The sequence below is a fragment of the Polyodon spathula genome, chromosome 9 (genome assembly GCF_017654505.1).
Source record: "Polyodon spathula isolate WHYD16114869_AA chromosome 9, ASM1765450v1, whole genome shotgun sequence".
Lineage (NCBI taxonomy): Eukaryota > Metazoa > Chordata > Actinopteri > Acipenseriformes > Polyodontidae > Polyodon > Polyodon spathula.
The window spans coordinates 40,308,873-40,323,271 of record NC_054542.1 but is presented as its reverse complement, the minus strand read 5'-3'; the positions used below and the strand labels follow the sequence as shown (position 1 = coordinate 40,323,271).

Below are 14,399 nucleotides of genomic sequence, written 5' to 3'. Positions count from 1 at the left end.
TATATATATATATATATATATATATATATATATATATATATACACACACACACACACACACACACACACACTTAACTCAGCCTAAGTTTGGGTTGGGCCCAAAGGATATGTTTTATAAATTCATTTCTAAGCTAGAAGGGATCCATGCAGCTTCTCAGGCATCTAGAAGTTGCCTGCATGCCACTTTGAATGTTGTTAAAAGGCAGCCAAGCCTGCACTGAAATCTCAGTTTATCTCTGCTAGGTGTGCTTTTGGCCAATCACTTACCATTCTCTCACCTTCTGGTCTAGTCTCAACACTGACATACATATTTATAATAATTTATTAGGCACCTCACTTGAATTTCATTTCTATTGCATGTATATATGCGCAACTACATGATCGCGACTCAAAAGGAACATCAGGACAAGTGTACTTTAGTAGGCACTAATATAAACATCATCTTTATGGGCTGCGGAATTTAATAGGTGAATGACTATTTTTACGAAACATTTAAATATTATACCATGTTAATTTCTTAAAATTGTACTTCAACAATCCTAAAGATTTTGTATCTATAGTAACCTATGCTTTAAAAAAAATGACTAGCCTTGAACTTAAGAACTCAAGAGATGAATTCAGCACTTTTTAAAATTTTAATTTTTACTCACATCCCAGGTTGTGTTGTGCAGGGATCATGGTTCCTGTTTGTAGGATTTCTAATCACGTGATGTACAGTAATTGCAGAAAGTTGCTCTTTTCCCAAACTGACAATTTTCTTTTTATCTTTTTCTTTTTATCACTTTTTCTCCCAGATTGAAGCTGCTTATTGAACAGGAGAAAACCTACCAGGCACGAAAGGAGAAAGAGAACAACAAGAACGTGGGCAAGCTAAAGGAGGAGCTGACCAAGCTGAAATCCTTTGCTCTTCTGGTGGTGGACGAGCAGCAGAGACTTTCCGAGCAGCTCACACAGCAGAGCAGCAAGGTCCAGGAACTAACAGCCAGCACTGCCCAGGCCCAGGAGAAGCTGAGTGCTGCCCAAGCCAGGGCACAGGAAGAAGAGCATAAAGTCTACTGTCTGGAGGCTGAGCTTCAAGACCAAGCCAACCACTTCTATCAGGAGAAGGAGGCCATGACTGCCAAGTTGACCAATGAGGAAGCCCAGAACCGGCAGCTCAAACAGAAGCTGGCCACTCTGAGCAGGCAGATTGATGAGCTGGAGGAGACCAACAAGACACTGAGGAAAACAGAGGAGGAACTCCAGGACCTGAAGGACAAGATCAACAGGGGAGAGTGTGGTAACTCCAGCATGATGTCCGAGGTGGAGGAGCTGAGGAAGAGAGTTCTCGAGATGGAAGGGAAGGATGAGGAACTCATCAAGATGGAGGACCAGTGCCAGGACCTCAATAGAAAGCTGGAGAAAGAGTTTGGACAAAGCCGGAGTTTGAAGGGTGAGGTGGACAAGCTGAATCGCAGGATCATGGAGCTTGAAAAGCTGGAAGATGCTTTTGGTAAGAGCAAGCAAGAATGTGGCTCGCTCAAGTGCAACCTGGAGAAAGAGAGGGCAGTGACCAAGCAGCTGTCTAATGAGTTGGACTCTTTAAAGGTGAGAATCAGGGAGCTGGAGGCCATTGAATCCCAGCTGGAGAAGACAGAACTTACACTGAAAGAGGACCTCAACAAGCTAAAGACACTGACAGTCATGCTAGTTGATGAAAGGAAATCCATGGCAGAGAGGCTGAAGCAGACAGAGGAGAAGCTCCATTGTGCCACAGGAAAGTTGCAGACAGAACAAAAGAAGGTGACATCAGTGACTGAGAAGCTAATTGAAGAGAGCAAGAAAGCCCTGAAGTCCAAGGCAGAGCTTGAGGAGAAGATGTATAGTTCTATCAAGGACAGAGATGAGCTGATATCCAAACTAAAGGCAGAGGAGCAAAGGGGAAATGACTTGCAGTCCAAGGTTACAATGATGAAAAAGAGGATGCAGTCCTTGGAAGCCATGGAAAGGGAGTCTTTGAGGAACAAGGCCAAACAGGAGCACATGAAGGTTCCTTCTGGCACCAGCTTAGACAAAAATGACAATAAAGTCAAAGATCTAACACAGGAGGTGGAAAGGCTGAGGCGTAAGCTGAAGGAGATGAGAGCTGTGGAAGATGACCAGGTGAAAACAGAAGATAACTTTGAATCTCTGGAAAAGAGGTACACCAATGAGCACGACAGGGCAAATACCCTAATTGAGGAGCTGGAAGCCTCGAGACAGGAGTTATCTAAATACCAGCTAGCAGAGAAGGCAGAGTCTAACCAGGAGCACATACTCTACAAACGGCTGAAAGAAGAGGAGGCCAAGTCCAGTCACCTCACAAGAGAAGTTGAAGCTCTGAAAGAAAAGATACACGAGTACATGACAACTGAGGACTCAATCTGCCAGCTGAGAGGGCAGCAAGGCATAATGCAAAGGAAACTGACACAGCAGGAGAGCAAGAACAAAGAGCTGGCTCGGGAAATGGAAAACCTCACCAAGGAGCTGGAGAGATACAGGCGGTTCAGCAAAAGCCTGAGGCCCGGATTGAACGGCAGAAGGTTTTCAGACCTGCAGGTCTCCTCCAAGGAGGTGCAGACAGACCAGTCAGACAACGAACCCCCAGATTACAAAAGCTTGGCTCCTTTGGAACGTGCTGTGGTCAATGGTAAACTGTATGAGGAAAGTGATCCCGAGGATGATCTCAATTACGATGAGCAGCCTATCACCAAATGCAACACATTAGTTGTTAACAATGCCAACAACCTTAACAACAACAGAAAGGCAAGGGTGCCCTGGGTGAAAGTCAGAGAAAGTCATCCCCCTTTGAACGGTAAAGTGACACCAAGGCAAAATGGGAATCGCATGCAGCCAAGGGATCTGGTTCTTACTCACACACCAGGTCGGCCCTTGCACATCAAAGTGACCCCGGACCATGGGCAAAACACAGCCGTGCTGGAGATCAGCAGCCCTACTTCAGAGAATGCCCACTCTTACACCAGCACTGCCGTGATCCCCAACTGTGGAGGTGTGCCCAAGCAGAGGATAACCATTATCCAGAATGCCTCAATCTCCCCTGCAAGATCTAAAGCCTCTCCCACTTCCGATGGATACTGCACCCCTGAAAGGGCCATCTCGCCACTCACCATGGCAACATACTCCAGAGCCATAACTCCAGACTCAAGTGGCTCCATAACCCCAGACAGGGCAATGTCACCCATACAAATAGTGGCCGTCACCAATGGTTCTTCAGAGCGATCCCTATCCACGGAACCAGTGGAGGTCAGTGCCGGGCACACAGTATTCCGGGTGACACCAGAGAGACAGCACAGCTGGCAACTGCAGAGGTCAAACAGTACGAGTCCCAACATCATTACCGCTGAGGACAACAAAATCCACATCCACTTAGGGAGCCCCTATATTCAGGCCATTACCAACACATCCAAGCCCTCAAGCCTCTCCTGCCCTTCTGGTCAGGAGAACAGAACTCAAGCTTTAACAAACGGCACACCCATTAAGCCCTCCAACAAAATCACAAGCAGCATCACAATTACACCAGCAACCTCCCCGATCCCACGGCCTTCACAAATTACAGTAAGTAATGTCTATGATTGACTCCTCCTTCATCCCCGTCCCTCCATATCCAAAACCAGCCATCCCAGCCTGCACTCATCAGTATTTGCAAATAACTTAGCCTAACATTGTACCTCCATTCCTCTACCACTCCTGCTAGAATCCTCTTCAAGCACTTCTTTTATTTTTTTTGGGACGTTTGTGCATGAACTACAGTATACATATATATAGATACACATTAAAAAATAAAAAGTTTAGAAAATATAAAAAAAATAATAGTAAGAAATCTAACTTTTTACAATGAATGATTAATCATGTGTGCACTTACTGTATATGCTGAGCAATGAACAATATGTACCAAGACTAGTCAATGATGTACTATTGTATTTCATATAAATATGTACTTCAGTTTGTTATGGGGATTTTTTTTCTTCTAAATATTAAAGTACATGATGAATTACCTTCTACTTTTTTTTTTTTTTTTTTTTTTTTTTTAATTCATCCCCCCCAGAATTTACATGAAAAATATGAATTAATTGTGTTTGTTGTCATAATCATTAATTTCATGTGAGGATTATAATTGTATATGAAACTTACTGTAACATAAACAGAGAGCTTATTTTGTGAAGATATGCACTGTAGCTGGAAACACCAATACAAAAAATGTATTTTAATACAGTATTTTATTAATTCATAGTTTTCATTAATTAACAGAAGTCTTTATCCAATAGAGTTAATCCTGCACCAGACAGAATGCCACCCCCAGAAGCTGGTGAACTGTCAGAAAACTGGAAAGTGTTGCTGTTGACAGAACAAAACCCAACAGATAATACAGCTTTTTAATAAAATGCATTTTATCACTTCAAAAGTGTAAAGGCATTTTCAACATAGTAACGTGCTATGTTTTAGTCCACTTTCTTTAAATGTTTGTTTCAAGAGTTTTCCAATAAATCATCATAAAACGCTGAGAAAATATTAAAAAACAAAAAGGAAGTAATTCCACCACAGGTCTGCTTGGGCTGAGCTGATTTTAAAAGGTTGATGTCATGGTTTCTGGATCTTAATTACATAAACACAGGGGCTGGGAATGAAGGACTGAACCAGTTTTGTTAAAAATAGAGTACACTTGGCCATAAACCATGAAGAAAATATTTATTGAAAAGCAGAATTTTAAACTGCGTATAATGTAGGGTCCTGGATTTAAAATAAAAAAGGCTCTGATTTACAGTAGAAGCACCTACAGTACAGCACAAAAAAAAAAAAAAAAGTTATTTAAGAGTACAATAAAAACAGAACCCCATTTCACCCAACATTCTTCTTGATTCTCTGTGTACTGAATCTGTTTCCAGGGTTAACTGATAACCCAGACCAAATCTACATTTGTAGGAATTCCAAAACACTTGAAATGTATTCTGAAAACTAAAACAAGACAAAGCACGCTTCCAGTCACAAAAAAAAATAAAAAATACAAATAAAAAATAATACTCCCATTAGCCGACAGACATTTAGATCCCATTTTCCACAAACAAAGTTTATTTGGAAAAAGGGTATACAGCATAAAGGAAACATTGAGACAGAGACCAGCTACAGTTATTGATTTTAGGTGTTATGACCTGGTCAGATGGGGCAGGGGCAACAGAAGACTTTAAAAAAAAAAAAGTGTTTAAACCAACATAAGACAAACAGGTAGAGTAAGTGTCAAAAATTACAAAAAGCTAGAACTATGGCAGGAGTGTGGAAAACGACCTAATAATTATTAGTAAAAGAACTAAACTTGAAGTGTCTATCAACACCAAATAATCAGTTAAGTAAAACACACTAACAAGGTAAATGACCCCTCCAATAAACTTAAAGCCACCTCAATGAAGACGCCACATGCAAACAGTACCTTAAAAGGGAAGACTATAGCTGTCATGTAAAACACGTCAAAAATGGTGGGTGATGCAGAAGAATTTTTTCTTTTACTATCACATTCTATTTTCTGCAGAGCTTAAGTGCATGTTGGTGAATGACTTCACAGCCGTTGCAAGCTCTTGATCAAACACTAACAGTCCAATTTTAACACAAGGTTGAATGAGTCATTGTTTTACGCACAAAGACATTAGGCTTCGGAATGCTACTGTATGCTGTCACTATTATAAAGCTTGCCAGGTTGTAGCCATTTACAGGCCATACAATACTTTGGTAACGTGCAATATAAATATAGCAGAGACAGGGAATAGAAGATGTGAAAAATAATGCAAGCTTAAGTGAATATAAGTTTGCCTAGATTTGCATGTTCCATTTAATCCATATTTTGAGTGCAAATGCTACTGCAATATTCTGTGAGGAATATTTAATTATACAGGGAATATAACTTGCAAGAAATTTGCTAGCTGCTCCTATCATTATTGCTCTGAAAATGTGCCTCTGCACATGCTTCAGAAGAGGATCTAATCACTATGATAGGGCCCCTAGTCTGAATCCCTCACTGGAATAATGCAACCAACGTACACTTTGAGCTCAACAAAAAACCAAGTTCCTGCTTTTTCACATGTACGAATGTAGCACTATTCTCACATCATCAAGTGAAATGGAAACTCTTTAAATGTTTCCAAGTGCATGGACTCTATACAAATTAGTGTTCTTACATGTTTATTGATCTTTCATTAGTTTAGTTTTGCTTGTTTAAAGGACAGATGCTTTGCAATGAATTATTGGCATAACTTTTGATTAGTACCACAGTGATGGCAAAGTGATTCTTGAAACAGCTGTACAGTATATCAAGAACAGAAAGAAAAAAAAAAAACCTGGAGTGTTGAGCAAAATATTCATGCACATAAGTATAACCAAGCATCAATTTTAAAGTACATAATACAAAAAAACAAATGAAACCAATTGCAAAGGATAATAAAAGCATTACCTAAAACAGATGCCAAGTCTTACTTCCTGAGTACAAGTACAAGTTTTTGATATTACAACTCCTGATTTCAACTCTAGAGAACACCAAGGAGGATGCTTTCAATAAAAAAAAAAAAAAAAAAACATTTTAGTATCCCTAAAGTGCCAGAATTGCTGAAGCACAACACACACACACACACATTAACCGTTACTTTTTAAAGACTGCAGCAGAGTGCTCGAACCTTGGGTCTCTCCCTATTAAGAGTTTTATTCTGCCTACACATTGCACATTGATGTTTCAACATGCAGCCAACATAGCTAGCCTAGTGGGGGGCTTGTAAAATGTGAACCCAGTGAATTACTTTAAACTTGCTTAGGTGCTGAACAGACTCGGATTAGTATAAACACAGCACAACATACTAATCCAAAACATGTTACATACTATAGTATAAAGTACGGCTGTTTGAAGCAATTCCCTTTAACTTGTTTTTTTGTTAACAGGTATTAAAATAAAACCTATAAAAATATTGTTAATTTCACAACAAGAAAAACTCCCTTTCCCTCACCTACACTACTGAGTCCCAAACAATGACAATTAACTTGTACACAGAGTGACTTAAAAGCCTCTTTGAAGCCTTTCTCCTGGATGCTGACAGTTTCCTGCCACACGAGTGGTATTAATTAGAGCACAGTAAGTTCTACAGTACATTAAAAATCACACTGTCAGATTGGTATTGGTTTGTACTCAATAATTGTGTAAACAAAGGAACACTGTTTTATTCAATTAAATCTGAGTACCTGCACAGACCGAGTAAGAAGTATGGTATTCTGCAATTCTGGAAACAGACTCTTGAATTACAAGTAACAGTGGCTTTTTTTTTTTTAATTACTAAAGGAATTTCCAACCACTCAGATGTTTTAATAGTGCAAGTCTGATTCAAATAAAGACCTCTGCCAGTCTAAGAAGTTCGACAGCTGGGTGTACAACACCCGCCATGAATGCAGTCAAAACAGCTGCTTCCACATCAGTCTTCATAAAGCTTGTGAAACTGTATACATCTATACAGTATACATTAAAAGCTGGATCACAAGTTTAAGATACAGAGTCTTCTATACAAACCGTTAAATTGATTCACGTAGGAATCTGTGCAACCTGGAGCCAATATCTGCAACAAATAAAGAGCATCAGTAATTCGATTACAGTAAAACAGAGCTTCCTTTCATACTGGACAGCCAACGTTTTCCCACTGATCAACCCTGGACTCCGGTGCTATGAGATGGGGTCACATCAGGACAGGCTGCTGATGGAGGGGGATTTCAGGATAGCTCTGTATCAATTAACCCTGTTTGTGCTGCTGACTTGCAAGCTGCCACTGCCAGACAGGTTTCAGGGATAGGCATACAGCTGTGACACAACGGATGGGACCATCACACAATTTGCCATGTAAACTCAAACGTTTTTGGTACAACTGTAAGGACTGTAGCTATACAATAAAACTACAAAACACTTAACCTCGCAAAAAAACATGCATAACACTGAACTGTAGATATCAGCTTACATTCAGAAAATTGAGTGGTACAGTAAATGTTACCATTTCACAGAACCACTATGCCCTAGTTATTGCATAACATTCCTACTGTCTGTTCCAGTTACCCTTTTTTATAGCCCTCTGATTATGCTGAAAATGGTTTTCTATCAAATTGCTCAGAAACATAATGTGCATGAACATACAGTAAAGTAATAGGTCCAATGAAATCCTAAACCTGACAGAAGTATGGTTTTCTGTATACTGTACACATAGATCTAATGAAGTCATGGCATGAACAAAAAAAAATGCCACAATGAAAACATGTACACTCTTAGTTTTTAAAGGGTCTTAAAAATGTTTAACTAGAGAAATATATATTTTTGCAAAAAAGAAAACTGACATACACAACTGAATACAAAAATGTTATTAACTTGATAATTAATTTTCTAAAGCACATGGTCTGTGACTGAGTACAAAGAAGCTGCACCACACATAATGTATAAGACTTTAGGTAAAGCTCTAAATTTTGCTAGAAAAGAAGACAGGATGTCTTGTCTTCACTCTGCAGGCCCTAAACAACAACTGTGTTTGGTTTCCATGGTTACAGCAGCTCCACCATACAGAACATTAAACTGCATGATCTAGCTGGTTAGATTTGGACCTAGGAAGGAAGCAAGCAAGCAAGCAACACTGAAATTACAAGTGTCTGTGCAGGAGACTCACTTTGCTTCAGTTTGTAGAAACAAATGCCACAATAACTGTTAGAAATGTGAAGTGTTTGCAGTTTGACATCACAAGCTGGCTAACAAGTAAACTGTTTAAAGAAATTCAGAGTTAATCATGATGTAAACAGTGCAGTAATACAAACCTTATGGATGTATTTCAGACGCTATCCTACCTGTGCCAAACAATTCATTCAATGCTTATCCAATTTTAAAATGAATTTGCAAGCACTATAAACATATCAAATGAACCATCAAACCAATGAAAAATGGCTAAACTGGATGATTAAACCTCCAGTACTCTCAACTGCCTCACCATACTTCGGAATTTAGACAAATACATTGCTGTGGGACAATATAAAATGAACTATATTATATAAAACGTTCTTTTTTCTAAACAAAACGATACAGACAAAGGGAAAAACAATCAATGGACTCAGTAAAATTAGCTAGAATGTGATTTGCTTACTAGTATTTTTGCAGCTTTATATCTCAGTGCAAAAATTAATTTAAAAAGGCTTAAAAGCAATGTGAATGTAAACATATATATATTAACCACATCTCTCAGAGCCAGTGCAGTTGTTTTCAAGGTGTATTAAAGCTATGTGGGTGTAATATTATACAAAAGTAGCATTTTATGAAAATGTAAATGGTACAGCTTTTGTAGGTTGTAATACACGAGTAGACTGCTACCTAGTGGGAGTACACTTGTACTGCAATAACCTATACTGTATGCATAGTTATTATATTCGAGTTTGGTGGTTCTCTACATTGGTGGCTGCATAGGTTTTTTTTAGGAAAAAAATTTAAAATATAGCATATGTATATATATAATATATATTATATATATATATATATATATATATATATATATATATATATATATATTATTGCAATGCTGTCTACAATATGTTATAAATTTTTAAAATTAATAGGTAGGATTTATTGTGCCCCACGGGGGTGCCTTAATTTCGGATCTCCTACAGTAGTTAGTTAATTATAAAAAAATAAAATAAAAATAATCTTGTGTGTACTTCAGGTAGAAACAGTACAAAAGTAGACATCACTTTAAAAAAAAAAAAAAATCCCTCCAATTGTAGTTTCTGCACAGTAAACAAAGTTGCAAATGACACATTTCATGAAGTAATAGCATTACTGAGGGTTACATAAGCTTTATTTATTTTTTTTAGCTTTTCACGCAGTTGAAATCTCAATTGAAACAAATACACTTTTCAAAAACTACAGTAAATGTGGAAAAGGGGGCATTGTACAAAGAAAAAAAAACACAGTTTTTGTTTAAGTTTATTACTCTCCTCATAACAGAAAATAGGATCACAACACAACAAAACAAAACGTTGATCATACGTAACAGTTCGGCCAGTGTTTGAAAAGGGTGAAGCATTTGAGTGGCGTACAATACCTGCATCACAGCTGTTTTCACGTCGCAATGATATTGTCTTCTCTCGTTGATCAATCAGTGAGCACTAACACAAAGCGAAATGGGCGGGGGTTCTGTCAAAATGAAATCTGATCAGAACAAAAACTCGGCCAATCTACATGCAGTGATTATACCTTCCATTAGCAGCTAACAGAAACAGCAGCAGGAGGTATAAGAAGGACTTCCTGGGGGGCTGCTGGTGGCCGCATTTGACAAACGTTGTTGTAGTTACTATGTAGTTTTTATGCGTGTGTGTGAGATTGCAGCGCACATACTGTGTTACTATGAATTCTTGTATGCAAGTTGTTTCTATGTACACTTTCAACAGGTAGCAGCCTTAAAAACTGCCATGCAGCAACTGATATGTACTGTAGACAGTGTCTCATTTGATTTAGAGGAATCTTCAACACATTAACTAAACAATTTAAAATACATAAAACCAAAAATAAATGTTTATATTAAAGGTTGACATAATTTTTCACAGAAACAGGGCTGTCTCCAAAGCGGGTTAAATTAACCAGATTTTTTTTTTTTTTTTTTTCTTGTCCCAGATCCCAGCAGAAACATTCTGGCGCCCAGGTCCAACTAGGATTCCTAAACCGAAGGCTTCCAGTACAACGAAACTACTGTCCAGCACAACCTGTACTGCTTTCAAAACTCAACAAGTGATCCAGCCAGGAAAAAGCCACATTATAAAAACTGGACCTGGCAACCTAAATGTCACAAACCAAAAATTATGAACTGTCCTTATATTTTATTTGATTCATGTGCAGAACAGAAGTCTGTGTCAACCCTTGCCAAACGCACTCTGCTTCCCTATTATACTATGGTACACTAATAGAGCTCTCTCAAAGTTAGCTTAAGTTAATTGATTAGTTTTTATCATGAATCTCTAAGACACTTCATCAAAGAAAGATGGAATGTTATCTGTATTACAGTATGTTACTGAAATGGTTTTGGGCTCTTACCATACCAAATGATAATGAAGTTAATGCTAAATGAATGGCGATACAATTACCATTTGATTGAACAGTACACATAAGAGCCAAGGAGCTGTGCTCGGGTATTTTTATACAATCCCCCCATATTTAATATGCCGTCTGCATGTTGCCAATATCAGTCATAGATAGGATGCTAATCTGTACAGACCTGCACTTTGAAAGACTGCATTAAATATGAAGTATTTTTGCTGGATGTGTAGAAAAATGTATAATAAACTTAAAACATATATATATATATATATATATATATATATATATATATATATATATATATATATATATATATATATATATATATATATATATAAGTTGGGTTTGTGTTTTTTTTTTGTATTTAAAACAAATTGTTGGTTTATTTTGTTGATGTATTAAACCTAAAATGACTCGCACTGAAAGTGTATAATAGGCTAGTTATATTAGGCAGGTTTACATGATATCCTTCTGTGCTTAGTGCTTAAGAGTTAAAGGCACATTGTTATTGTTTTGAGACAATATTACATGACAAAAGTGGGAGTCCAAGGGTCACTGGAATTTGGCAGATTTATTTACACCCAATCACAACACAAAGAGCTTCTAAGAGCACACAAAGCTGCATCTCTCAGGTGACCCACTTGCAGCCAGACATTCTGGAACTTAGATGATAACATAAAAAGATGGGAAAGATATAAAGAACTGCTAAGAATACACTACTCAGCCCTGTCAAATGGAAAGGTTGAGCCATTTTTGCTAGACTCAATAAGAAGAATGAAGTTTGTATCCTTCATTGATTTTCACAAATGTTTAAAAAATAACTGTAACAGAACATTAATGTTGGTATTGATGATTTTAAAAAAGAGTAATTCTAGATTAAATAACTCTTTTGAAGTAGGAAAGTTATGTTTATGAGACGGGAAACAATTAATTATGAAATCATTGATTGCAACCCTATATGACACTTTAATAATATTCCCAAAATCTTGGGAAAAGTAGAAATGTTTTGATCAATGTAAAACAGCGTCCTCTGCTGGATAAAAACTGATCTGCATATTGTAGTTTAAGTAGTTTAACAAGAAACTCTTTCCAAACGCTTTCCTGTACAGTACTTCAAAACACCATCCATCTCTGGGTCATGAAATAACTGCAAAAGATTCCAAAGACCCAGATGAGGACTAATCTCTACCTTACCTGTGGTGACATTAGATTAGTGCTAATCTGGTTTTTGCAATAAACAATATACAGTATGGACATCAATCTAAAAGGATTGCTTAAATGGCTTTGCTTAAAGTAAAAGGCACAATGAGTTTACTTGTGACGTGAAGAAATGATGTGGACAACGCAACCACAATTTTACACGTCAATGCAATGTTTTGAACATTAAAAAATGAATTGTCTTAAATTATATTTTGTATTTTCTTTATCGTTTAATGGTGCGAGTCTCCAAAACTGCCTAAACTATTTTTCAGCTATCAGTACAGCTATAGAATCCTAACTACCTAATTAAATAGACATTAATTTCCTCATTTGAGAAATTTACATTCAAGGCAAGCAAGGCAGAATGGAATCATCTATGTTAGATCTTTCCATACTTGTGTTTTTGCCAGGTTTCCAATAAAACCTCTCCTGAAGATAACTTAAAAAAAAAATCAAAGATTGTGAACAAAATTTGCATTTGTAGCCAAAAACTTTGTAACCTTACTTGCTGGAAATGTTTTGTTTTTGAACGGTGTGATGATTTTGTAAGGAATGACCCTTAAGGCAAAGCCAGAAAACTGGGCTGAGACTTCTTGGCAAGGTTTCATGCACCAACAGAACAGCACAACAAGCCCTGGTTACTTTTTGTGTGGGGAGATTCTGCAGTTCATTAATGGGGTAACTTGAGCAGATTTAAAATCGCTATAAATGTCTACGGTATCAGGTGTGGAAAATTACATATTTCTGCTGCTGGTACATTTCATGAAACTGTAATAAATGTCATAAGACCACACTGGTAAAGTTAATACTTTTTTTTTTTTTTTACCATCCAGAATATTAGGCTTTTAGTCTGATATTGATGTCCGATCTGTGTAGCAAAAGAACCATTTTTAATTGGCAACTTGTTTTCAGTAAATTTTCTCACTGAATCCCAAATGCATGTACTACCGAACACAACAAAATACTAATTTGGGGGAAAAGGTAGCCCTTGTGAAATTTGCGCTGCTGTAGCGGTGTGTGACTGGAACCCAATGATGCAGGCTACTGTTACCCTGGTCTATTTTGAACGCATCGATCTCTGAGATGGCTCACGTTTACCACGCACACTCGTGGGCAACGCCTCCATTGTCAGCGTCAAACAAGCAGAGACAACAGCAACAGGAAGCTGTGATTGTTACTCGGGTAACAACCAAACAGACATAACGCTGACAGACAGAGGCAGGGGATTCCTAAATACAAACAGACGTAATGTGAAAAGAAAACGTGGATGGTTTATGTTGGATAAATGCGAAACAAGCCTATTTGCCACTAACCTTTACTGTCAGAAATATTATTTTTCACACTACAAATGTAATCTGCGATCGTACTTTGATTGGTATCACTATGAGGAAATCTTCGGTTGTGGGTGCATGCTGTATCTAGAATTAAACAAATCATTACAGTAAGGGGCTATTCACGCTGTGTTTTTTACGCCCGACGTTTCACTGCTATTTTCAAACCTGCGCGTTACTCAGTGAAGCAAACCTCTTTTTTAGCGGCTTTAAGGGCTATTGACACTATAGCGTTCATTCGCTCGGTTTTCGGGTCATCTAGGATGGTTAAGTAATAAACAAGACTCTCAAACCAATACGGGAATTACACGTGGCTGTGTTTGAATTTTCAAACGTAACAGCTGTATGCGTTTCGCATTGTATGATCATTATTCAAACTGGCAGTGAGACAGCACACCAGTACCTTTGCTTAATGTAAAAGCAGACTAAAACGTTACAACAGCAAGGAATTGAACACAGTTAAATGCAAATTAAATTTAATATTGAAATATAGCACTTACCCTGAATTAACGTTAGCGTTAATAACATACAATTAAATACAGTAATCCATGTAAACGAGAACATCTAGTAGACTTATCGATAACATTCGGGTTCAGAAATGAGTGAGAGCATTGTATAATTTCAGCACTTGTGCTTCTGCATTGCCTCCTGCAAGCAGTATTACATCTACACGTGGCGGGTGAAACAGACATTGCATATGCATACTAAATTGAAACCCATCATGCCATCAAATAGACAATTGTTTATCTTGAAAA

At 37.7% G+C, this 14,399-nt stretch overlaps 1 protein-coding gene across 6 annotated transcripts in view; it reads left to right on the top strand.

Moving 5' to 3' along the window:
* The window catches only part of LOC121320830 (filamin A-interacting protein 1-like), a 92,379-nt gene extending 81,058 nt beyond the window's left edge, over nt 1–11,321 (top strand). For 2 of the 6 annotated variants that reach the window (XM_041259508.1, XM_041259507.1), the window contains exons 5-6: nt 795–3,594; nt 10,694–11,321. In XM_041259508.1, the coding sequence (XP_041115442.1) occupies nt 795–3,594; nt 10,694–10,882 (2,989 nt within the window). In that variant the 3' untranslated portion in view covers nt 10,883–11,321. Of the gene's footprint in view, nt 1–794; nt 4,034–4,287; nt 4,442–10,693 lie in introns of those variants that run through there. The other 4 variants (XM_041259513.1, XM_041259510.1, XM_041259512.1 and 1 more) reach the window with 4 other exon arrangements.
* Nucleotides 11,322–14,399: the final 3,078 nt, after the last annotated feature.